This window comes from Diabrotica virgifera, chromosome 1, assembly GCF_917563875.1.
Source record: "Diabrotica virgifera virgifera chromosome 1, PGI_DIABVI_V3a".
NCBI classification, from domain to species: Eukaryota; Metazoa; Arthropoda; class Insecta; order Coleoptera; family Chrysomelidae; genus Diabrotica; species Diabrotica virgifera.
In genome coordinates, this window is record NC_065443.1 from 2,819,340 (window position 1) to 2,843,484 (window position 24,145).

The following is a 24,145-nucleotide window of genomic DNA, read 5'->3' on the forward strand; positions in this document are numbered from 1 at the left end:
CTATTAGGATTGAAAACTACATAAATATTATTAGGTCCCCAGATCCTACTGTAACTCCGTCGATGCCTGGTCTACACCAAAGTCCTGTATGAGAAATGAAGTGGTTAAGGGGGAGATGATTAGGTTTGAAAATTTTGGAATTTTCGATTGTTTTTATTATTTTAAATGAAAGTACATAACTTCATGAATACTCGGAAGCAAAATTACCGGATATACAGCATGTTGAGTATCCCTACCTTCGACTCGCTTTGCAGCAGGTTCGCGCCAGCGCGCTTTAGCGTAATGAGAAACGGCCAACAGCTGTTCCCATGCTCTTTTGTGAATTACTCCTCGATTCAAAAACACATTCCGGTGTGAAACACTTTATGATTTGACAGACAAAAAATAAATTGAAAATATAAGTTGACAATACCTACTTTAAAAGCGTTTTTCCCAAAATGCTTTTTCAAAGGCGGTGGACATTGTACATAACTCCCTTCCAAGAAGGGATAACGACAGAACACGTAGTAGAACGCTTAGCGGAACTATGGTGGGACGTCGGCCAGCAGGAAGACCAAGGAGGAGGTGGATAGACGAAGTGAGAGCCGATGCTAAAGAGATATTGAGGGTGGACAACTGAAGGAGAGCAGCCAGAGACAGAGAAAGCTACTTGGAGTCGGATGCTGGGGGAGGCCATGACCCGACTTTGGCTGTAGCGCCATAGGAGAGGGAGGGACATTGTAACTCAAAAAATACTTGACTGATTCACCTGAAATTTTGTATATATTTTCTTAGTCATTTCGTGAGGTAACGCTGCCAAGATATTTTTTGTTTTATACTCATTTTTGAAGTTATACTTTACGATCGAGTGAAATTTTATAATGCCGGGCGCATGCGCACACAGACATAGTAGGTATGTATTTCGTTGCTAATCTTTCAAATGTATGTATCAGCGCTGTCAGCGCAAATAAGTCATATTATATCATATAAAAGGATATATTACGGCCGGTTTCACAAAGTAAAGTTAACTTGTGGTTAAGAGATAACCTCAAAATTCCCCAAAATATACGTTTCAGTTTCATAATTGTTACCCTTGTGGGTATACCCATAAGGGTAACCCACTCCAATCTCTGGTTAAAAATTCTGTAAGTTAATCATACTTCGCCGATGACCTGAAACTAAAACGCATATTTTGGGGTAACCTCTGGTTATCTCTTAACCACAAGTTAACTTTACTTTGTGAAACCGGCCGTTAGTGTTCTTAGTAAATGTATTATTTATTATAATTTGTGTGTCTTTGGATTTGTCTTCCTCGGGAATAAGATATTTTATAATAATACTAAGTATATTTAAAGTATTTTTGTATACTTCACTTGGTCTATTAAATTTGTCAGTATGTATGAGAAATCTTGTGATCTGTCAAAGCAAAAGGTATATAGCTCAGTGGTAGAGCGTGTGACCGGAGATCAAGAGGTCCCGGGTTCAAATCCCGGACGATCCTTATTCTTTTTTTATTATTATTTTTGGTATCGTTTTAATAAAAAATTTTTAAAAGTAGTAAGTAAGAAAGTTAGTTTAATATTTAAATAAGTTAAACAAATTGTTAATTATATTTATTTCTTTGAAATTATATAATAGAAGTATAACTTCTTACGTGCGTACAAAGTACACAAACATTCTTTTTTTGTTGTTTGACGATAATATTCACCTTTTTTTGCAGAAAATGTTGTTTTTACTTCTGCGTGATACCAAAAAGTCAAAAATAGTCAAAACTACAACCATGCAAGTTATATTTGCCTAAGTATGAAATTTAATAAAAAAAATGTTTCATCTGGTAAACAGATGAGTGAAGTTCGATCTAGATTCGGTTCTTAGACTATAACTTACCATATAACTTACGGCTACACCGTACTGATGACGACCAAAGAGTCAGATATACGCATTTACGTTTGCTTTCTACCTTTGTATTCACGTTGTGAGTATTTTGCCAATAATTTTTCCTTATACGTACATGATTATACTCATCATCATCATCAACAGCTATTCCATCCATCGATGAATGTAAGCCTCCCTTAGGTGTGTCCATTCATTTCTGTTTGCTGTTTTTACATACATATTATGTGGCCAGCCATTCGCTTGATGTCATCAGTCCATCTTGTTTGAGGTCTGCCTCCACTTCTTTTGCTTGCCTTTGGTCGCCATTCGAGAATTCTCTTTGTCCAACGGTTGTCTTCCATTCTTCCTATCTGTCCTGCCCAAATCCATTTAACACGGCAATCTTCTGGATCACATCTGATATTTTTGATCGTCTTCTTATCACTTCATTGGACTTCCAACAACTGAGCTTATGTTGAGTATTCTCTGTTCCATAGCTATCTGAGTCACTTGAAGTTTGTGGGACTATGCTGTTGTTAAAAGCCCAAATTCCAGTTCAGTATGTCCGAACTAGCAACACGTACTGATCGAACGTTTTTGCCTTTTAAAGTATTTGGTAAGTTTGATTTAAATACTGGTTGCAGTCGACCAAATGATGCCCATGCTAAGAAACATCTATTTAAATCAGCCCTGATTATATTAGTTCTCTGTTAATGTAGGAATCTGTGCAAATATTCAGAGTTGGTGAATTAGTCAAATTATTAAAGCATAGAGTTCTTGAAACTTTATTAAAGAAAAAAAAACCTTAAAGGAATAGGTTCTTTCCTCGTTTTATCGACTTTAAGTCTGATTTTCGTGTTGTGTTTTTTCAGAGTGAACACTCAACTTATGATTGTTCATACTTTTAAGTCCCGAAAACTTTACAAAACAAATGTCACATTCAAAAGGTTTTTCCGCGGTATGAACGCGCATATGAGATGTTAAATATTGTCTTCTGGAAAATACCTTCAAACACAAATTGCACTCAAAGGCTCTTTCTTCTGTATGTAACAGGGTATGATGCCTTAAGCTCTTCCTGTCCGACAATTTCTTGCCACAAATGTCACATTCAAAAGGCTTTTCTCCAGTGTGTACACGCATATGACTCTTCAAACCAGAGCTGTCATTAAACGACATTAAGCAAAGACTACACTTGTAAGGCTTGTCTCCGGAGTGAATTCGCAAATGTTTCTTTAGCACAAAGTTTTCTGCAAACCTAGCGAAGCAAATCTCGCATTCAAAGGGTTTTTGTCCAGTATGCCTCATTTTGTGTCTCTTGAGATTGGTTCTTTCGGAAAATTTCTTAGAACAAACATCACATTCAAACGGTTTTTCATTAGTATGCACGTACATATGACACTGCAAATCTAAGTTTCTCACAAACTGTTTTGAACAAATATCGCATATAAAATCTTTTTGCCCTGTATGTCTCATTGTATGTATAGTCAAATCTGTTTTTCTTTTAAATGTCTTAAAACAGATCTCACAAGTGAAAGATTTTTCTAAGTGTTGTCTTTTTTTATGTGCTTGCAAAGCTTTTTCGCTTAAAAATTCATTAGAACACATATCACAAATGTGAGTGGTTTCAATTGTCTTTAAGGTGCCATCATCCTGGTGTGCTTGTGGCGATGTGGTTTCCAAACTTGGATCTGGAATTAAAATTTTCGGATGTAAAATTTTCCCTACATGTCGTGAATGGTAATGTCGCTTTAAGCTCTTCATGCATGACAACTTCTTGCAACAAATGTCACATTTAAAAGACTTTCCTCCAATGTGGACACGCATGTGACTCTTTAAAGCATAGCTTTCGATAAACGACATTACACAGAAGCTACACTTGTAAGGCTTGTCTCCGTCGTGTCTCATTTTGTGTTTCCTGAGACCACTTCTATCGGAAAATTTCTTAGAACATATATCACATGTGAAATTTTTTTCTCCATTATGTCTGTTTATATGTAGTTGAAAAGCTCTTTTGCTTATAAATTCCTTAGAACAAATACTGCAAATGTGGGGGGTTTCAATTCTCTTTACGGTGTTTGTATTTAAGGTGCTACCATCCTGTTGTTCATTAGGTGATGTATTCTCCAAACTTGGATCTGAAATTAAAATAAATGTTCAAATTAAATCAAAGTAGACACTATTTACTTATTAGAAGTTATAAATACTTGGGAACTTTAATAAACGTAACTGGAGACCAAAACAATGAAATAAAAAAACGTATCGAAATTGCAAGGGCCACCTTCATAAAGATGAGAAAATTCTTCTACAACAGCGATATAAGCATCCCTCTACAATTAAGAATGCTAAGGGGCTACATATTTAACACGCTATTATACAGTGTAGAGGCCTGGACTCTCAAACAGAACAACATAAAAAATATTCAAAGTTTCGAGATGTGTTGCTACCGTCGAATGCTGAAGATAAGCTGGGTTGAAAGAGTCACAACTTCAAAGCAATACGAAGGATAGAAAAAGACCCAGAAATTTTGTTAACAATAAAACGAAGAAACCTCGAATATTTGGGTCACCTGATGAGAGGGCATAAATATGCATTACTTCAAAATATAATGCAAGAAAAAATAGAAGGAAAACGGAATCCAAATTACAAAATTTATATAAATAAATGAACATATTATACAACACATCTTCCATTCGTGTCACCTGGCACAGGTTTTAGTGTTAGCGACTACTTACACCATTGAGAAGGCTTCTCAATCTTCTGCAATATGGAATAATTGTCCTGCATTTGATATCTGAGTCCATTCACGAATGTTTTTTAACCAAGAAACTTGTTTTCTTTCTACACCTCTAAGGTCCTCTATTTTGCCTTTAAGGATCAGTTGTAATATTTTATATCGACTTTCCCTCACTATATGTCCCAGATAAGACATTTTCCGGTTTAAACAGTATTTAGCAGTTCCCTATCTTTGTTGACCATCTTCATTAGTTTTTCTTCCTGTCCAAGGTATCTTCAGCATCAGTCCATGAATCCACATTTCCAATGCTTCAATTCTGTTCATGATTGATACTTTTAGCGTCCACACTTCTGCACCACAGAAAAGTACAGACCAAACACATGCTACTATGACAAGAAGATAAATCAACGCGCATGATGGTCTTGCATCCCTATCGCTCACTGTGACGTAAACCAGAGACAACTTTCCTGGCGACAAGTTGAATTCTTTATTTGCGTTCATGTTCATTCGTGTTAATAAAATAGTAATCTCTCAGGGGTTGCTTCAAAATGTATTGAATGAGATTTTTGTTTATTCGTTTATGTAGCAAAAACTTTTATATTATATAGTTACATAAATTTTGTGGTGAAAACGTTCAGTTTACTGTGTTAATATCACCTAATTTGCTTATCCAACGCAAGTTGCTCTCTCTCGGCTATCTGTACCTACTTTATAAAGAAGACTAATTTTTGTTTACCATGTATTGTGCAGTGGCGGGTTGTTTAAACAATAACAATAAAAAAAGTAAAACTTTTTCGAAGTGTCGTTTTTTCGTGTTTCCTAGAGACAAGCACATATGTAAGACAAGTGTTTTCAGCGTTACCTATTCGAATCCAGTTTTAGAGTTAATAATACAGAAAAATTAGATTTAAATATTGCTCACAAAATAAATAAAGACTTTTTTACTGTCAAAGGTGCTCAACGCCAAAAGGTTAAATTTGCCACTAAATTATTTTCACATACAGTTTCTCGAGCCATTTCTAGATTAGGAATTTTAGGTTTATATAAAAATAAAAACAACAATTGGCTTGATTGCTCTGACTTCTTCAAAACTGTTAATGATTGGTTTGATATTTTTAACTCCAGAGTACCTCACAGTAACTCTAGAAATCATATGAAAGCGTATGGGTTGGCTTTGAGGGAACAAAATGAAATTTTAAATAAAATGGAGCAGACAATATTATCTGTAAGGAAAATGGGATCTAAATCTTCCAATCTACTTCCATTTCAGCGAGGTATAATAATATCAATAAGATCTTTAAAATAACTTTTTGTTGACTTAAAGGACTTTGATATAAAATATATATTATCTTACAATCTTCATCAGGACCCTCTAGAAGGACTATTTTCAATTATAAGAGCAGTCGGTCGTCTATAGTATTTTTATTACAAAAGCGATATTACGTAGGTCAAAATTTTTGACGTAAGAGAACTGTCAAAACATTAGAATGTTACTTATTATAAACATGGCAATAATGAAAAGTCACATTCTAATGTTTTGACAGTTCTCTTACGTCAAAAATTTTGACCTACGTAATATCGTTTTTGTAGTAAAAATACTATACATGATCATCCAACTGCTATGGAATTTAAGTATAGATTAAGAAACTATATACTGAGTAGAAATGATAAAATTATTTCAGCATCTGCAAACGTAAATGATGTATCAGAGGCTGCGAATGTTACTATTACCAATCCAATTAATTGTGAAATTGTCACTGAAGAGATGTTTTCCTCACTAAACCTGCCTAGTGGTGATACAGAAATTGATCACAAAGGTTTAGTTGACAGTGAAGAAGATTTTATTAGTCCGAATATAACAGACCTGGAATGGGATGGATTGGAGAATTTAGCCGGCTTCATTGCATTTAAGTTAAAAAAAAAAAGAAAAACTTGGATATATTCCGGATGCTAACGATAAATCGTTTACTTGGGTAAACCACCTTTCTGAGGGTGGTTTAATGCTGTAGCAAATTTTATTAAGAGCATAGGCGCAAAATTTCAGGCAATGCTTTTAAATGCAATAATTTTTTTCAAATCCTGAAAAACTAATAAATATTTTTGAAAAATTTAAACGCAGAATGAAAGATTACCGAGGGCCTAAAGTCCCTTAGAATAAACAAAAAGTTTCTTTTGAATGAGATACTTATAGAATAGAAATATGCTTTATTGTCACTGAAAATTTTTTGCTCAATTAGAAATCCAATGAAATCAACTAATTTGTGGTCATCTGATTGAATACAACCAATAAAACCAACATTATACTGAAAACATATCCCATGGGCTGTTTTCACTCAATCATGTAGCTATGGATACCTACATTTCGTTTAATTGCGATTTTGACATTTCAAATATTCAATATTTCAAAATGTCACGATTTGGTTGTAATACTGATGAGAATATTAATGAAATTATCGAATCAAATATACCAAAGAATACTGTTTACAGTAAAAAATTACATCAGTTATAGAAACTAACATGTCTGGATCTTCATTAAATTTTTCTAATTGTTCCTTTGTTAATTGCACATTTAAATAAATTGTTTCTGCTCTGTATTTTTTTTTTCATAACCAGCAAAAAATTTTCTATCCGAATAACCCTCGAACATTGATAAATGCTCAAAAATTTTTTAACAACTTTCTCAAGCTTGTTGCTTACAGGCAACAGACCTCCGCCTACGGCGTCGGTCTGTTTCCAAGCAACAAGCTTTCGAAATCTGTTATAAAATTTTTTCGAACAATTATCAATGTCCTTGGGTTATTACTACTGAAAATTATACAAATTTTATGGACAAAACTTAATTAAAGTCAGAAAAAATAAATAAATAATATCTAACAATAACAATAACAAATACAATTTTCTGAAATTTGATAAATCGTCAATATAAAAAAAATATACATAAATACAAAATATAAGTTAATAAAGTAAAGAAAAAAAAAACAAAATCGATATATTGCAACAATTTATAGAAATTGCAAAGTGAACATACAACAAAGTAAACTATTTATAGACATAGGAACTAATAAGTTTAAGCTGCTGCATGTGACACCCAAATATAGATAAGTTTGGTTACTTGTACATTACTGTAATTTCTTAGTTAGTCATTAAGAAACTCTTCTACTGAATAATATGGTCTTTTAGATAGATGAGCTTTTGTCATTTTACGGAACTTGGGGAAAGTTGTTGCAGATTTGAGTTGTAAAGGAAGATGGTTGTATAGTTTTTTTGCGGAATATAATATAGATTTCTTTACTAACTCAGAGGACGGGATCGGTAAATAGACATCAAAATTTGAATTTCTGGTGGAGTAGTCATGACGAGGCCTTGCTGGAAAGACATGCATGTGTTTACGAATTAAGCAAACAGTTTCTAAAATATATAAAGATGTAAGGGTTAAAATGCGTGATCTTTGAAGTAACTTCTGCAATGTGTTGTTCTTCTGAGGCCAAACAGGTACCTTATTGCTCTTTTTTGTAATTTAAAAATAACATCTAATTGGGCAGCTGTACTAGAACCCCAAAAAGGAAGACCATATCGAAGATGAGACTCGAACAAGGAAACATATGTTAGTTTAGAAGATGCTAAATTGAGTTCTTTCGAGACAGATCTTATAGCATAGCAGGCTGAGGCGAGTTTCTTACTTAACAAATGGATATGAAGGGACCATTTGAGGTTGCTGTCTAAAAAAATACCAAGAAATTTTACAGAATCAACGGTAGAGATCTGGCTGTTATTAACAAGCAGGGGTTGAAGAGCACTTTTATAGGATAATGCTACTGTCTTATCCACGTTAAAAGAGAGTAAATTAGAGTCAGACCAGGTTTTTATCGTAAGCAAATCAGAAGTTATAGTTGCATGAAGAGATGCAATAGTTGAGTTGCTCCAAGTGATACTGGTATCATCAGCAAAAAGAAAAATTTTTCCATCGATTTTTAAGTTAGTGATGTCATTTATAAAGATAAGGAACAGTAGAGGACCCAATACCGAACCTTGTGGTATTCCACATACAATGTTTTTGAGACTAGAGTCAGTATCATTTGCTCTAACTAGTTGTTTCCTATTATTCAAGTAAGATTGGAACCAATTCAAAGAAATACCTCTAATCCCATAGAAATTTAGTTTTTTAATCAAAATGTCGTGATTTACACAATCAAAAGCTTTGGCATAGTCACAGAAAACAGTGGCAGTATAAAGATTATTGTTTAGTGCTTGGTAAACCTCATGAAGCACAGAAAACAAGGCATCAGTGGTACATTTATTAGTTAAAAAGCCGAACTGATTTTGGGATAAGATGTTGTTATCAATGAGAAAAATTACTCAATTTTCTCTTTTTTTTTTCACACCTGTAACTTCTTAAAATAAACATTATAAAGGCTTTCGGGGACTTTTTCCCTCAGTAATAATGTAATCTTTCATTCTGCCTTTAAATTTTTCAAAAATACTTATTAGGTAGTTTTCTCAGGATTTGAAAAAAATGAATGCGTTTAAATAGCATTGGACCAAGATTTTGTGCTTACTTCCTTAAGTGACAGATTCATTTAGAATTTTAACATATTATTATCAACAATTTATAGACACATATGCATATATTCGTCTATATTCCTTGCTGCTATGTTAGCCTGCTAAGGGTAAGGCTGCTGCACTACTACATTTTTACAACTTTGCTCTACGGATCTGAGGCCTGGACATTAAAACAATTAGAGATTAAGAAATTGAAAAGCTTTCAAAAGCTTGAGTATTGGTGTTATAATAAAAGAATGCTACAAATATCACGGGCAGACAAAATTAACCCGCGAGTAGTAGCGCCGTTAGATAGAATCTCAAATTTTATCCTTTTTAGCGATAACTTGATGAAAAATTTTGCAATTTTGAAAAAATTTCGTAAGTGCCTCGAGGAAGGGTGTAGTAATGCGTAGGAATTTTTTTTATTTTTTGAAGTTATACTTCTTTAGGCGCGATTGAGATTGTGGGTGAATTTATTATTAATCTGCGCGCATGCGCACACCGACAGTATGGTATTGTATTAGTCGTTATACAGGCTCTGATTGGATGTTGAAATGATCTGTCAATAATAAATAATTGTGCAATATGGAGGTAAACAAATGTTGTATAATATATTAGTTTTATTGTTGTGAGGACAGAAACAAAAAAGTTTATAACTGTAGTGACTTTTAAATAGTTTTTAAAAGTAACAGGTACGTAATAATTGTTAAATGTATCAGTATCCTAATAAAAAATTTCATAGTTTTTAAAAGTAACAGGTACGTAATAATTGTTAAATGTATCAGTATCCTAATAAAAAATTTCATAGGTAGGTACCTACCTATTTGAACCTACCAAAATACTATACATACTATGTAATACTTTTATTTACATAATTTGATTACCATCAAAATTTCTATCAATATTCACCTAATATATTGTTTTCTTACTCTATGTTTTGTTGTATTTTTTCAATTCTAAATCATTTCAATTTAAAATCAAAATAATTTGATTTAATTCAAAAATGTCAAAAGTTTAATCCGTTTACTTAGTTAGTCGAACTTCGCACATAATGACGCATTATCTCCGTGGCGAAGCAGTTAAGGCGAATGAACCCCAATACCAACCTCGCTGATAAGCTGGTTCGAATCCCAATAGAAACTTTTATTTTTTTATACATTTTATGATTGTAAGTATATTTATTATATAATTTTATTTACAGAAAATACGTATTTAGTTAAAAAAATTTCTGACAATTAATGTTCAGAAATCATTTGTGGCATTTTTAATGTGTTTGTGTGTGTTTTATTCTTTTATTATTTTAATTTTTGGCCCTGTTTTAATAAAAATGTTTGAGAAGTAGTAAGTATAAATTAGTTTAATATTTAAATAAAATATAAATAAAAAGTATATTAATTTCGTTTAAATCATATAATAGAAGTATAACTTCTTACGTGCATACAAAGTACACACACATTCTTTTTTCTTCTTCTTTTTGTGGAATTTATGGCTTTGGGGAGAGCCAATTAGCTTGACTAATTGTTAGAAATAATATTTCTAACATAACAAGTAAATAAAAATACTATAAAATAAAAATTTGTTGTAAACTCGTATTTAAATTCGTATTGTGAGATAGAATCTAACACGCGACTATTCACGTTACAGAAGTGAGCGCAACTACTCCCAGGTTAACAATATTGAAGTCCTTGATAGGGTTAATGAGGGGGAAGAAATTACACAAGCAAGAGGCAGAATTGGCAGAAGCTTGAATACTTCAGTCATATATGTAGTCTATTTAAGTAACTATCTTCTACTTAAATAATTAAGCACGTATTTACGAATATAAAGATTTATTAAATATGCAACTACTACTTTTTTACTACTTAATTACTACTACTACTACTTTTACCTTCAACCACCTAAAACATACTAAAATAAATACATTACTGATCTATCACTGTGACCATGTGTCATCACCGAACTACCCGTATCCCTGTATCGACTCTGTCACAAGCTGATGACCATATAAGAAATTGAGTGTGACTGCCCAATGTCCTAACAGAACTACCAGTATTCTGCCTTAAGCTGATTAGGATATTAGAAAGTTAGTGACTTACGCTTTACACCGTATTATTTACCATATTACCATGTTGATATACAGCCTTCAATAGAAGATGGAACCTTAAGAAAATGTTAGCTTCTTTGTTTTCTGGCCAGGAAATGATTATCCGCTAAATTACTCACAATGAAATGAATTCGATTCAAAGGTTTATCCTATCTGAAATATAGTGACAATGCATATTCTTAATACTAATCTTAATTCAGCAAAAACAGAGGACTGAGTGAGGAGATATATTGGTGAGTTACTTTTTTAACATTGCTCTTGAAAAAGTTATAGTTCCTCATCCCAAGCATGCACTTTAAGTTGTAGACCACTATATACCTAATTCAAAAAACAAATTGATCAAAATAGAGATAAAGGATCAGAAAAGTAGTACCCAAGATAATGTTTCTTTGAAGGCACAGGATACATACCATTTTTAACAAAAACCAAATGATCATTTTGTTTTTCTTCACATTTCAGGTCTTTAATATCGACTTCTGAATATAATTGATGGTCCAAAAAATTATTTGTGCTGGTCGCCTGTACATCTTCACATATCTCTTGCTTAAACTCTGTTTTAACAAAATCCAGAACATTTAAATCTTCATTATATTCTGTTTTGATAGCAATCTCTATGTCTTGAAGCTGATCAGTTTGTGGATGCGTGCTCATTTTGTTAAGTTAGGCGTGGCTAGGCATTAATTTAATTAATTATATTATAAAGAAAAGAGCCAAACGAAAGAACCGTAAGTCCATGTAACATAACAACATAAACCACAACTTATGCACAAGCACAACAACACAACTTATTGAACTTATCTATGAACCACCATGATGAACCACAACAAACAAACCCCACCAATGACCTACTGTGCCAATGACCATCAAACAGCTGATCTCTGACAATTTTAAAATCGTGGGTTACGCCAAATGTTGGCAACTTACAATTCCCATCTCAAGAGCTGATAGTCGTGACGTCAAAACGTCAAAAAAAGTTTTCCAAACACGTTATGTCTAGGTACACGCTAAAATGTACGCAAATAAAAAAGTTAAACTTCATCAAGCTAGTGACTATTTAGCGTGGGCAGTGACTGTATATTTTGATACACACTATTTTGATATGTTTAGTGTTTGTTTGATAGAAAAATATTTGTTATGACGTTTAATTCTACCAACTTTTTTATTTGCGTACACGGTAGCGTATACCCTAGCCACAACGTGTTTGGAAAAATTTTGACGTTTTGACGTCACACTATCATGGTCCATATAGTGTGACGTCAAAACGTCAAAATTTTTCCAAACACGTTGTGTCTACGTATACGCTAACGTGTACGCAAATAAAAAAGTTAGGTAGAATTAAAGGTCATAACTAGGGCTTCCAATCCCGCAATACCGAGATCTCGGTATTGCGAGATCCCGCGTCATTTTCCAATCCCGCGTGATGCGGGATTACAGGCGCGGGATCCGCGGGATTTGCGGGACTGAAAAAAGCGTACATTTCTGCTAGCTACGCTCAAAATTATTAAAAAACTGGAAAAAATTATTCAGGGTTAGCTTCAGAATTAGCTTTGTCTTTGCGCTTTATTTTACAACGACGTAGAAATGTGACGACACTACTCATTAATCTCCAAAAGCCTCGTAGTTACCAAGAGTCGTGTGACGATGAAACTTTTCAGCTCCCACCGAAAAGTTTACTTCGAAAAGAAATGAATGATTTTGTAACGGGAATGAACTTCAGCCTTTTAAATTCATCTGAGAGCAATGATGACGAAGATGGCTGATCAAGTAAGAAACACGTGATAAACAATGTAGAGGTTCCATCATCGGGTTTCGATCTTGATCTTACATTGCAACAGGAGTTATAGTTAACTATATCGTCAGCATGTAATGTATTTACTTTGCCCGTCGCCATCTCGAGTCGCTGGCTAAATTGCGTCTAAAATACGCAGGAGTTTGGCAGATGACAGTTTAGATTTAGATATTGGCTCGTATGAATAAAAATGGGAATGTAGTTTATACTCCAAATTTTGGAGTACATACTCCACGCCGTAGTATTTACTCTTATGTACGGTGAGTAGAAACTCATCCCATCAACATATTTTTATTCAGATGAAGTGTAGTATAAACTTATACTTTATGCTCATACTCATAAGAACGTACTCGAAGTTTATACTCCGTTTTTATTCATACCATGCATCGGTTGTGTTTCCTTTGCAAACATTTTCAATTCAAAGCTTTAGCTAAATAATAGTAACTTATAGCTAAGTATAGCAACTAAATTAGTAAATTATATTAATTTTCAGTTGAAAATGGGTTTTTTGGTTGATTTTTAAAATTTTGTTGGTGTATTTTTTGAAGAAGATAAGTAGATTTTTTTTTCAGTATTTGTTACTGTTTTTGTGAAGAAAAAACAGTTTTGATCTCTTACTAATAGTAATACTTAAATAAATGTGGAGTTAGTTGATTAATTTATTGTTTTATTTGCCTTATACAAATATGACTATTTTCAATATGCGGGATCCCGCAAATACCGAGATCCCGCGGGATTGAAAATTCGTAGTCCCGCAAATACCGAGATTGAATTCAGGCTGCGGGATTGGAAGCCCTAGTCATAACAAATCTTTTTCTATCAAACAAACACTAAACATATCAAAATAGCGTGTATCAAAATATTATACAGTCACTGCCCACGCTAAATAGTCACTAGCTTGATGCATGATACTATAAATAACAGTGTTTTAGATCATTTTAGTTGTGTTTCTTTGCAATTTTATTTTGTACAAGGATTAATTTAATAACATAATTAATTTAATTTAACATATGTTAATTTAATAATTAACATTTCTGTTGTGTATTGAAGTGTGGAATGCGAAGTAATAAAGCGTGATAAAAATAATTTATAATTACACGAAGTAATAATTTTACAGTGATGAGCACGCTAATAACCGGCAAAATAGCTGAAAAGATGGAAAACATAATACATTTCGAAACAAAAAGAGATGAAACTAGTGGAGTTGGAAATTATCGTTATTCGCTCCGAGCGTTATATAACAATAAACTGTAAAAGCAAAATCGACCGACCTGCTCATGCTGACGGTTGGTTGAAATGCTTGTAAGGACGATTTAGTATATGTTTAAAAAATGAGATATTTAAAAAAAATGACATATCACGCTATTTGTTGTGTTGTTCACTGTAAAAATACATGGAGAAATAGTGATGTGATTTACTTTTATTTTCCTCAATCCCAAAAAAATTAGATTAAAGTTTTCTGTAGTTTCGCTGTTGTCTGATCTAAAACTAATAAGAATAAATTATAAGGACTAAGCACTTAAGCACTTAAGAATAAATTTATCAGTCTCTCGAGCACTAGTTGTTACTCCCTTATAAGTACGTATCTCTCACAATCTTTACATATATTCATTGGAGATTCCTATCTTATTTAGTGCCCACCAGTGGCGCACCTAGAATTTTCCTCCGGGTGGGGTGGTTGGCTTAGACACCCAAAATTTTTTTGTACTGTTTGTGAGACAAGTTAAATTTTCCTACTATTCTTTATATATTTTTTATATGCCCTTGAAGGGATTAAACCCCCCTGGGTGCGCCACTAATGCCCACCACGAAATCTCTTATACGCTTTCTCACAATCAATGACTACCATACGAGCGTTTGTTTCTTTATTCCTGTATTTTCCCATCAACTACCTTATACCTAATGAAAATTGCATCTGTGGTTGATCTGCCTGTATAAAACCAAATTGATTATCGCTAATTTCGGTTTCTTCACGTATCCGTCTATCAATTACTTCTTTCCCATATTTTCATGGTGTGGCTAAGTAGTTTTATGGGCTCTGGCCCTGTAGTAGTAGAGCCTGACAGGCCTCAACCGTCTGCTGGAGGGTTAAATCGCACACATCTTATGAAAAATATAATGTCACTCAAATTCAATAAAATTTATACGAATAGATTCGTTTTAAATTAACGGTCAAATCTTATCATTGCGCCAACTCTATATTTTCAATAATAAGAGCAGAAATTGATATAAATAAATCTGAAATCAAATGGGTACTTACATAAGTTAGAGAGAGAAAAAATATTTTAAAATACCCAAATTGTCGGTACTCCATAAATCAGCGGATTAGTTTCACTAATCCGCTTAGGCCCAGCGGGGTTTAAGCTCTTTTGAATAGCATCCAGAGCAATAGTGATTGTAACTGACACTTTTACTGACTCGAAAAATGTGATTTCGATAAACTTTAATTGCAATTTGCGCCGTAATTAATCATAATTAAGAGTTGGCGCAATGATAAGATTTGATCGTTAATTTAAAACGAATCTATTCCTATAAATTTTATTGAATTTGAGTGACATTATATTTTCCATAAGATGTGTGCGATGTCCTTTATTGCATGTTATTTTTTTATTTTCCAACATAGTTCATTCATTAATGGAGTTAGTAGAAAGTTATTCATCAAAGGGACAGTTCCCATGTTTTTATTTTTATTTTATTGAAGTTATAACTCAGAGTTATTCAAAGTTATGTATGTATCAGCGCAAATAAGGCGTGAAAAGAAAATATTAGTGTTTTTAGTAAATATATTTATTATAATTTCTGTGTCTTTGGATTTATCTTCCCCGGAAGTAAGATAATAAGTATTATTAAAACATTTTTATATTTATCATACACTTGATCTATTTGTCACCGTGATTTGTCATTATGTCCGAGAAATCATGTAAATAGAGCGATTATGGGTCATTGGTAGAGCATTCGACTACAGATCGGGCGGTCCCGGGATCAAATCCGGACGATTCCTATTAATTTTTTTTATTTTTGGTAATGTTTTAATAAAAATATTTTGAAAGTGGTAAGTATTAAAATTAGTTTAATATATAAATAAAATACAAATAAACTGTTTAAAGTATATTTATTTCGTTGAAAACATATAATAGAAGTATAACTTCTTACGTACGTACAAAGTACACATACATTCTTTTTTATCAACGGGCAAGCCCAGTTACAATTTGTTATACTATAAATTCAAAACAGTATCTACTTATATTTGTGGTTACAATACAAAAAGTTAATCTGTATTATTATACAATGCAATACAAAAAGTTATATGTATTATTCAAGCCAAGAGTACACAAAACCTGACGAAGGAATGAGTCGAAGGTTGTAAAGAAATCTATGTTATCATATTGATTGGCTAGTCTGGCAGTTCTTGATATGAAGTTGTTAAACCCATAGTTAGTGCGATGTATTATAGGATCATGAAAACTAGCTATAGATCTGGTAGGTCTAGGTGGAACAGGTATATTAATTTTATTGAGCAAAAAAGAAGCAGCAGCTCTACCATGCAGAATATTGTAAAAAGTAATAAGCTTCCTCATCTTATGGCGGATAGAAATTGGTGGCATATTTAATATAGCAAGTAAATCTTCATCATTGTAGTTCTCCAAGATGTTTAATTTGAAAGCAACCTGTTTTAGAAATTTATGTTCAACATGACACAAGGTCTCAATATGCACACCATAAAAAGGTGACCATACACAAGACGCATACTCAAGATGGGGACGGACAAGAGAGCAATAAAGAGTTTTTAAGGTAGTAATCCCAGTAAAATCCTGTGTGCTTCTTCTCATAAAGCCAAGCATCTAAAATGCCTTGTCGACTACATTATTTAAGTGAACGGAAAGTTGTAGAGTTACATCCAAAGTGACACCTAGATCCTTGATGAAAGGCATATTATCAAGGCCATGCTGGCCAAACTTGTATTCAAAATTGATTGGGGATATAGACCGAGTAAATGTAATTGCTTTACATTAAGATGGATTCAGACTCATCTCATTTCTTGTACACCAATCCAATAAGTTGATTAGATCATATTGAAGTTTATCACAGTCACTAGGAGATTTAATCAGACAACTTTAAGTCATCAGCAAACAGCAAAAAAGGGAAGAGGGAAAACATTCGTGAAAATCGTTTATAAAAATGTTACACAGAAGAGACCCAAAATGTGATCCTTGAGAAACTCCTGAAGGAACAAGAATTGTTTTGGAAAGAAAATTACCAATTTTTACTGTCTGCCTACGATTAGACTAGTAGCTGCTAAACCAAGAAATCATTGGTTTATCAGCACCAATAATTCTGAGCTTATTTACCAACATAGCATTAGACACCCTGTCGAACGCCTTGGAGAAATCAGTGTAAATTGTATCAACTTGATACCCTTTCTCCAGGGAGTCAAACAAAAAAATCTACATAAGTTAATAGGTTCAGCTCAGTAGATCTATGGGGTATAAACCCAAATTGTTGATCGATAAGTTTAGGCTCGCTCGAGTAAAGGAGTTAAAAAGTCACAAACCAGACTCTCAAATACTTTGGGTATCACACCAAGGACGCTAATAGGACGATAATTATTAACAAGAGATTTATCCCCGTCTTTAAATATAGGCTTACGGAAACCTTCTTTCCAGTAATTTGGAAAAACACCAGTTTGTAGGGAACAATTAAATATGTGATACAATGGCCTGGAAAGGTTAAAACTGCATTTCTTTAAGAACAAAGGAGGTATACCGTCAGTGCCAGTGCCCTTATTAATATCAAGAGAAGAGAGCTTGGTGTATATTTCTGGTATTAAAATTTTATGTTGTGATATGAGTACTGGATGAGGATAGTTCATGATCGGGCACATTGATATTATTCAGAGAATAAACTGTGGAAAAATAATCAGCAAACAAATTTGTAATATCTTTGCCTGAACTACAAGATTTGTCAAGATATTTAAGTACATTAGGAAAAGCACTATTTTTGAAGTTATACTTCTTTAGGCGCGATTGAGAGTAAAATTTCATAATACTGCGCGCATGCGCACAGACAGTATGACGTTTAGTTGCTAATCTTTCAAATTATGTATCAGCGCAAATAAGCCATTAAAATAATATATTAGTGTTTTTTAGTAAATGTATTATTTATTATAATTTTTGTGTCTTTGGATTTGTCTTCCTTGGGCATAAAATAATAAAATATCTATTTTTATATTTCACTTGTAATGACGTCGACTTTGCAAAATAACAAGACACTGACTCAACACACACACACACACACACTACACATTACACCTGACTTAGTGATAAGATATACAATTACGTGGCTAAAGGTTCTAGTTCTAAACCAAGGCCAGAATCAGAGAAAAAAAAATATTTCACTTGTCACCGTTATGTGCAATTATGTATATTTGAAACGTCAATAACAGGCACCTTGGTAGCCTAGTTGGTAGAGCATTGGACCAGTGATCGAGAGATCGCGACATCACGGGTTCAAATCCCGGACGATTCATCTTTTTTTTTTTAATTTTTGGCATTGTTAAGTTTTGGTAATTATTGTTAATTTTTTGTATTGTAACTGTTAAGTATATTTATTTCATTGAAATTATAATATAATAGAAGTATAACTTCTTACGTGCGTACAAAGTACACACACATTCTTTTTTCTTTTATTGTTAACAAAAGACCAGAATTTCAGGATATTTGAAGATATATCCGTTTCGGTAGACTATATATTGTGAATAGGATTCCCGAGTCAGATTCTTGCACAATTGTCTAACCCTAGAAAACTCCCAATAGTCATTCAAAGAACCAGTTGGCTTAAATTTTTTGTGTAATTTTTTCTTTAAGATGATTTTGAGCACTTTTTTAGATCCTGAGAGAACCATATTGGGAATTTCCCGGCCTAAAACTTCTTTTGGTGCAAATTTATCTATAGCCATAAAAATAATTTCATAAAATATATTTAACATAGTCTCGAGATTCGCATAAATAAACAAAATATATTAGTTAAACTGGTCAACGAACCAAGGGTACAAATTTATCTATAGATATAAAAATAATTTTATAAAATATATTTAACATAGTCCCGAGATTCGCATCAATTAACAAAATGTCCCAGTTAAACTGGTCAAGGAATAAAGAAATATTCTGACAGTTTACGGATATGAAATCTCTATAGTAACCATCAAACTCGAGTCCAGGTTCATCATAAGTCAGGTTACATTTAATGCTAATTGAGAGTGGTGGATGAACGACTGGAGAAACTAGAAAAAAAGTCCGCTAGTTTCGTTTCTGCTAGGTGGTCATTTGTCAAGAAAAGATCTAAAAGGCTGTTGTGTATTGTCACATGATGATTACATTGGAAAAGATTGTGGAAACTGCAAACATTTGACATAATCTGGATGCAAGACCCTTCGTGTAATGGTGCTCTACCTGAAATCGCAACAGAGCTAAAGGGACCATTTTGCCAGAGAGCATGAGGCAAATTAAAATCCACAACCATGTGTAGGCTTAACTTAGGCATCAATAAAGCGAGTGATACCAGTGTCTCAGAGAAAGTGCTATACAACTGTGCCGGAGTGTTGGGAGGTAAATAAACTGCTCCTAATATAAAACTAAAAACACTGGATCCAACCTTAATGAAGACCTGTTCAATGCTATCCGGTACTTGGAGACAAGTACTTGGTATTGACTTGTGTCCTCCTCCTCTTTTAAAGATTGCCTGATAGATTAGTGGATAGATCTGGCAATAGAGTCAGAACGTTTGAATTTGCCTTTGCCAGATTGCACATTACGTTACTCGTTACTTGGTTTTTTTATGCTGTGAGATTACCTTGTGATTTGCAGATAAATTATAAATAATTAAATATGGCTGGTTACAGAAGAGCATACACTATTACTGAAGACAACTTAATCCTCAGTTGGATAGTGAGGTCAAAAGCATATTATCATATGAGAGGCAACATCCTTTGGAAGGACCTGGCAGACGCCAATATCTTCTGATAAGACAGATTGCCTGATAGATTAGTGGATAGATCTGGCAATAGAGTCAGAACGTTTGAATTTGCCTTTGCCAGATTGCACATTAAGTTACTTGGTTTTTTATGCTGTGAGAGTACATTGTGATTTGCAGATAAATTATAAATAATTAAATATGGCTGGTTACAGAAGAGCATACACTATTACTAAGGATAACTTAATCCTCAGTTGGATAGTTAGGTCAAAAGCATATTATCATCTGAGAGGCACCGTCCTCTGGAGGGACCTGGAACATGCCGAGATATTCTCCAAAGACAGATCGTGACAGAGCCTGAAAAACAGGTTTACATATGGGTTTACAACAGGTAAATATGGCTGGTTACAGAAGAGCATATACTATTATTGAAGATAACTTAATCCTCAGAACTGTAGAACAATTGATCACAAATAAGCTTGTCTAACTAAATGTATGTTACTGATGATAAAATATAAATGTTTTAAATGTGAAACAAATTTGAAGATTGTGATGAAATATAAAATTATTAATATATACAGACTCAGTGTAGGTAATCTATATAGTCGAGCTAGGTCCCCTGCGAGGTGAAGCTGTAATAAAATTTTTGAAAACTGGTTTAAATTTAGTACAATTTAAATTAATCTGAGTATTAAGATAATAAGAGTTTTCATTTGTTTCCCTTGTAAGCTCCAAATCCTCGAATAAGTCTAACTCCAAGTAATTTTTCTTTCTACTGATATCTATTGATAGACAAACTCTGATAATAGTGAAACTGGAGTGTTGCAGAAACTAACAACTAACCTACAATCAATGAATGATTAGTGTTTTACATGTATTTTTGATGTCCCGATTTGATTCCCATCAAGAAAATTGATTACAACGAACTGATTGATTATAATCAACTTCTTGATTAGCGTTCGAACAACCGGCCCTAAGATAAGGTAAGTTAAGTACATGCAAAACAGTGTATATAGTATTTTTACTACAAAAGCGATATTACGTAGGTCAAAATTTTTGACGTAAGATAACTGTCAAAACATTAGAATGTGACGTCAAAAATTTTGACCTACGTAATATCGCTTTTGTAGTAAAAATACTATACTTCAAAAATCTGACGATTTCAGCGGGGCGTAAGGAAATGGGTGAGTCCCAAAGTTTCACAAGAAAAAATCGAATATTTCGCGAAATGAATGACAGATCGAAAAACTAAAAAATAAGGGCTCAATATTTTTCAAACATCTATAGAATGATACCAAACACGACCTCCCACGGAGAGGGGTGGGGAGTAAACTTAAAATTTTAAATACGAATCCCGCGATATTTCGCGAAATGAACATTAGATCGAAAAACTGAAAAATACACGTATTCAACGTTTTTGAAAAATCTATCGAATGGCACCAAACACGATCCCACACTTAACCCTTAACTACAGACATCCCAATATTATCACGTAACTACAGACTCCCGGTATTTTTTACCGGTCATTATAAAATAGAGTCAAAATATAAAGTTAATAATAAAAAACAAAAACGTTTTGCATTATGTGTTTTTATGGAGTCTCTAGATATGGGAAAAATGGTAAAATGAGTGATATTAATAATATAATACAAGATTTTTGAAGAATAATCTATTAAACCAGAATTTTGGTAACATTTTTGGTCTATTGAAACAAACGGCCATAAATGCTATGGACAAAAATTTAAACTTTTTTTTAACAAATAAACGTAACATAGAATCACAAAGGAAATATAAAATAGCATCCACGAAAATTTTTACATCCATGAAAAAAAATCTGCAAGGGGTAAAATTGTAATAAAGTTAAATGGCAATTCAATTTTTGCAAAGTGGCCTCAAAATTTTTATCTTCAAATTTAACCTTCATTGAAGGTCCCGGATGTCTTCCACAGTCCATTTCTTTACTTTTTCCCCAAAAACACAAAAAAATAATGTAAACATTTCAGATTTACAAATATAGTACTCATATAAAAATACTCCCTTAACACAGACATCCGGTAATTTTTACCGGTTAAGATTTTTGATGTGTACCAGAAAAGAAAATATTGACAATACACAATACACGCTTTGACTAGCATTGTTATACAAACTGCCCGAGAGGTACAGAGACACATGAACTTGTAAGTTGTGAGGTTACCACGAAATCCACATTTTGGGAATGCCCACCGGTAAAAAATACCGGATGTCTGTAGTTGAAGGTTAAATGGAGGGTTACTAAATTTGGACTCCTTACGTAAAAATAAGTAGCTTTTATTTGAGACATTTTTTCGAATTATGGATAGATGGCGCTATAATCTAAAAAACGACTGTTGGAAATGGAAAATTAAATTAAAAATGGAAAACTTTACTTAACTTTTTTTGGTTTTAGGACCTACTCTTCACAACCCAATAGGTCCCCATAACGCTCGAGTGACTGCACATTTAGCATACTTTGCTCCCCTACCAAAATTAATATCTATTCAATGTAAATAAATAAAAACATTAAAAATAGAAAACAAAAAGTTAAGTTATAATCTCACGTTAAATAAATAATAAAAACAATAAATATAATAAAACAAATACTTATAGGTGCTTATAGTAAAGAATAAAAACAAATCAAAGTGTCAATACCGCAATTGCCAAATAAATGTTACCAATTTATGTCAAAATGTCACATTTGTTCGATCGCAGGTAGAGTAAAGATGTAATCCGAACAAGTGTGCTTTATATTCCACTTATACAAATTAAATGAAACAAGTTAGGGTATGTTTTTTTTCATTTACATTAATAGAAATCTTCCAATAATATTTCTAGGCGTATATAATAAAATATGTCTAGTGGCTGTAATTCCAGTGTACTCGGCTAAACGATTCTAAACAGTAACAAACCTACCACTTAAATATTTCGTGTTGGTATCATGTGACGTCACGTGCTTTGACGCGGATGACGTGCAACAGTATCTATATTGTACAGACTGTAAGTATTAGAGAATATCTATCAAGTTTACCTTTAATAGATATTAGCAAAACATTTTGTTTCTTAAATAGATGGTGGTTTTTATGAAAGTTACGTTTGTACTTACATTGTTGTTGTTGTAAAAAAGTAAGCTAATAGTATGGTATAGTTAGACCCAAACCCAGACATCCAAAGTGAAAGTTATCCTCCAACACCAAATTGTTCTATATGGTCCACATAATGTTCAGAAAAAAGTCACACCACTTTGAGCGTCGGGTTTGGGGGGGGGGGGAGAGGGGGGAGAAATCTGCAAATTCGTAGTTTTTTACGTTTTTCGTCAATATTTCTAAAACTAAGCGGTTTAGCATGAACAACCCTCTACACAAAATTGTTCTAAATTAAATTTGAAATAAAAAAGGCCCATGCATAACCCTTCTAAAATGAACGGTTCCAAAGTTACGGAGGTAGTATAGTATAATTGGTCCAAAAAAGGCCTAACCTAGACATCTAAAGTAAAAGTTTTCCTTCAACACCAAATTGTTCTATATGGTCCACATATAGAACATATTGGTCAGTAAAAAGTTACACCATTTTGAGCGTCCGGTTTTGGGGGGAGATGGGGGAGAAGTCGGTAAATTAGTAGTTTTTTTTTTACGTTTTTCGTCAATATTTCTAAAACTATGCTTTAGCGTAAGGAATGTTCTATAGAAAAATGGTCTACATAAAATTTAAAACAAAAAAGGTTCTATACATAATTGTTATAAAATCAACGGTTCCAGAGTTACGGAGGGTGAAAATTGGAGGTTTTCGATACTTTTTATATTTACCGACTTCTCCCCCCTCTCTCCCCCAAACCCGACGCTCAATATGGTGTGACTTTTTTCTGAACATTATGTGTACCATATCGAACAATTTGGTGTTGGAGGATAACTTTCACTTTGGATGTCTGGGTTTTTGGTATAGTTATATCATAAATATTGCCCAAAAAATATAAAAATTATCGGAAACCTCGACTGTTCACCCTCCGTAACTCTGGAACCGTTGATTTTATAACAATCATGTATACACCATTTTTTGTTTTAAATTTCATGTAGAATAATTTTGTATATAACATTATTTACGCTAAAGCATAGTTTTAGAAATATTGACGAAAAACGTAAAA

The 24,145-nt window shown here is 33.1% G+C and overlaps 2 protein-coding genes across 2 annotated transcripts in view; one reads left to right on the top strand and one right to left on the bottom strand.

Moving 5' to 3' along the window:
* Positions 1-24,145, top strand: part of LOC114328023 (stress-activated map kinase-interacting protein 1) — a 162,351-nt gene that overhangs the window by 70,448 nt on the left and 67,758 nt on the right. The gene's annotated exons all lie outside the window — the stretch shown is intronic.
* On the bottom strand, positions 2,624-12,089 carry LOC114328019 (zinc finger protein OZF-like). Its single transcript, XM_028276760.2, has 2 exons — positions 11,645-12,089; positions 2,624-3,989 (listed from the first exon to the last, which is right to left on the bottom strand). Exons 1-2 carry the CDS (start codon positions 11,883-11,885, stop codon positions 2,695-2,697), a joined length of 1,536 nt encoding a protein of 511 aa, XP_028132561.1. The 5' UTR covers positions 11,886-12,089; the 3' UTR covers positions 2,624-2,694.